Source organism: Lycium ferocissimum, chromosome 7, assembly GCF_029784015.1.
Source record: "Lycium ferocissimum isolate CSIRO_LF1 chromosome 7, AGI_CSIRO_Lferr_CH_V1, whole genome shotgun sequence".
Classification (NCBI taxonomy): domain Eukaryota; kingdom Viridiplantae; phylum Streptophyta; class Magnoliopsida; order Solanales; family Solanaceae; genus Lycium; species Lycium ferocissimum.
Genome location: NC_081348.1, coordinates 40,787,110 through 40,790,604, shown reverse-complemented (window position 1 = coordinate 40,790,604; position 3,495 = coordinate 40,787,110). Strand labels below are relative to the sequence as shown.

The following is a 3,495-nucleotide window of genomic DNA, read 5'->3' as shown; positions in this document are numbered from 1 at the left end:
TTTCATTTCTTTAATTATCCGCGTGCAATGCCATCCGCCATTTTTTTTTTTAAAAAAGAGTGTACATCACACACGATTAGATACTAATTTAAGTGTGTTTTTTATCTATCATCTCTTTTGTTATTGGCTGATGCACGTGTTACAATAAGTTACTGACTCGTAAAACCTTTCATGCATATTGCTCAGAATAAAATAGCCAAGTGTATTTGGGGCTTAATTGAAACTAGGGGAAAGTTAAAGGACTAACGAGGTAAAGAGACTACCTGATTTTTTTAAAACTTTAGTATGTGATGTTGCTCCACAGCTGGATCTAGACGGCCGTGGAGGTTTCTGCTCTCACCCCACATGTCCCTTTCACCTTCTTCTTCCTCCCCATCCAACCTTTTCTCACACTAGATTCCAAACTTCCTTTTTTATATTTCCACTTTATTTTTTCCATTCAATTTTAGTTTTGTTTTCCACTTCTTTGAACATCGAAAAGGGGTTAAAATACTTTCGGTTATTACAAAATATTTAATTTTATTCTTTATTATAATATATTTGAGTTATTTGTATAGTTTTCGTTAGCGAATTCTATAGTATTTCATAATTTAGTAAGGTCAACAAGGAAGAATAGTTATAAAATAATTATAAAAAATTAGAAGGGTAAAATTAGATTATCAGAATATTTAACATAGAGAATTCACCTAGTTTGTGTTGAAGGCTTGAAGCTCATTAAAATTATGCTTAAAAACGAGAACATTTATAGTAGTGAAGTCCCCTTTAAACAAAGGTTTTTCTTTCATTAAAAAAAATATATATGTATATATATTGTGTAGTTAGGTATTTTTTATATATATATATATATATATATACAATACATATATATATTTTATATATTGAATCTTCTTAACTTTTTGCCTCTGTACATCAAAGACAGGAGCAAAATCTGCGTACATGCTATTCTTTTCAGATCCCATTTATAAAATTTCACTGAATATGTTGTTGTTAATCTTCTTAACTTTTTAATATGTTAATTTATTTTATTTTGATTCTCCTTATAAAACTTTTTGCTCTAGCACTCTATAAACTAAATATAATAAGAGAATAAAATTAAAGTAGTATTTCGTAGAAGTATAGAAGTAAAGTTGAACTTTTCCATTTGAACAATTTTTTAAAATTTGTTGACACCCACTTTTGCTGCTATAAAATCCCAGCCAAAACACCTTCTTCAACCCTCCTCTTTTTCTCCTTCCTTTTCTCTCTACTTCCTTCAGCTTCAAAGGCTCTTTGCCTATTAGCCCAAAGGCTCCCTTCTTTTCTTGGTCTCTTCTTCTCCAAAGTTTTGTTTTTTAAGTTTTCAAGATTTTCTTGGAATCTCCACCACCCAAAATCTCTGAAAAAATACCAAGAAAGTGTTTTTTTTTTTTGGTTCATTTTATAAGCCTGGGCACTCATCCGCAGAAAGCCTTGCCAATTTCTTTACTGAAAAATCATTAGTAGTTTTTTTCTTCTTCTAAAGCTAATCTTAATGCTACCCCAATTATTTCTAATCTTTGAAATTCATGTCTGCAATTCTCAGTGAATTGTTTCTTTCGGGGTTTATGATAAATTCCACATATAGGCGCAGGACCCATTTGGTGCAATCTTTCTCTGTTGTTTTTCTCTACTGGTTTTACTACATTTCATAGCCCCCTAAATAACTACTACTCTTATATAATTAACCTCTCTATATATTACTTACTTACTATCTTTAAATAAGAAAATAGGTATAATCTACAATATTTTTCGTTGTACTCTTGTTTCTAAGTCAAAAACTCCATCTGGGTCCTGCTAGTTTTTTTATTTTCTAATTATATCTCTCTTTATATCTTTGAAGAAAAAAAATAGTAGTGTTCTTGAAAATTTTTGGTCATGGCTTCATCAAGTGGGACATCATCAGGGTCATCATTTCTTCAAAACTCAGGGTCAGAAGAAGATCTTCAGCAATTAATGGATCAGAGGAAGAGAAAAAGAATGATATCAAACAGAGAATCGGCTAGAAGATCAAGGATGAGAAAACAGAAACATTTGGATGATTTGATGGCCCAAGTAGCAACTCTAAGGAAAGAAAATAACCAGATTTTGACAAGTATGAATGTCACCACACAACATTATCTTAATGTTGAGGCTGAAAATTCAATCTTGAGAGCTCAATTAGGTGAACTTAGCCACAGGCTTGAGTCACTTAATGAAATCATCGCTTTCTTGGATGCAAACAACAATTGTAATGGTCTTGCCGTGGACCACAACGAGCCTTACAGCTTCAATTTTGCACAAAATGACTCTATGGTTGATGGGTTCAACATGACCAATTCTTGGAATTATCACTGTGGCAATCAGCCCATCATGACTGCAGATGTCTTGCAGTACTGACGTAACATTATTAGTCGGGCCAATGAATTCTGAACACTGAAAACCTGAAAGAAAAAAATATCGAAGGGTGGAAGAGAAAAGGAATCAAAAGAGAGAATATAATCCTGTTTTCAGCAGTAGATCTAAGATAAACATATGTACTATCAAGTAGTAGAAGTACTAGTACTCTTGCTAAGGTTTTTTATATATTTATCATACAACTAGTGTTAAGAATAAATTCCGTTTGGTGTTTCTATATATATATAAAAAAAAAAAAATGTGGGGTTTGTAATCTATATATTTCTCTTTCATATATATATATGCAGTTGTAATTGTGTGTGTCTTTTTCTCGATTGGTGTAATATCTTAATATTAATTGGAAATTGGTCTGTTTGGAAAGCCACCTGGTAATTGGAATTGGTGTAATTAATAGGGTAGTAATTACACAATCTAGTAATTATATAGTATTATAATTATAATGATTTGTATATTATAGTTATAACGATCTGTTTATTTATCATAATATAATTACAATATAATTACAAACGTATTGTTTGGTTGCAGAAGTGTAATCACACAGTTAATTTAATTTAAAAATAAAATTTAATTATTAAAAATTAATGTTTGAAAAAAATGTGTATTTATAAATGATATTAAGTTAGGAATTTAACAACACATTATTTCTTAAAAATATATTAATTAATAATCGTATATTTGCAACTAATATTATAAAAAATAGTTTATATATATTTTTCAAATTAAGAATATTTTAACTCTAATTAATTATAAAATTTAAAGCAAGCTTTTTTGTGAGAACATCATGGCTTGCATTTTTGGTAAAAAAAAAATATTTTTAATAAATATGATGCCTTAATATTATTCAAATGTTTGACAAAAGAAAATTTATCAACTGTAGGTGAAAAATAAACAGCATGAAATGTGAAATAACAAATAAATTAAAATAAAAAATATAACCTAAATTTAAAGTCCAAAAAAAAAAAAAATTAACATAATACTCTTATGTTAAATTTCAACATTTCAATATTACATAAGTAAGTTTTAACGTAACTTAAGTAAATATAATTCAAAAGATAGGAAAAATATAAATCTATAATCTCATTC

At 28.8% G+C, this 3,495-nt stretch overlaps 1 protein-coding gene across 1 annotated transcript; it reads left to right on the top strand.

Moving 5' to 3' along the window:
- Positions 1 to 1,209: 1,209 nt before the first annotated feature.
- On the top strand, positions 1,210 to 2,629 carry LOC132065046 (bZIP transcription factor 11-like). The gene has a single exon (XM_059458267.1). The coding sequence runs from the start codon at positions 1,894 to 1,896 to the stop codon at positions 2,392 to 2,394; it is 501 nt and encodes a 166-aa protein (XP_059314250.1). The 5' UTR covers positions 1,210 to 1,893; the 3' UTR covers positions 2,395 to 2,629.
- Positions 2,630 to 3,495: the final 866 nt, after the last annotated feature.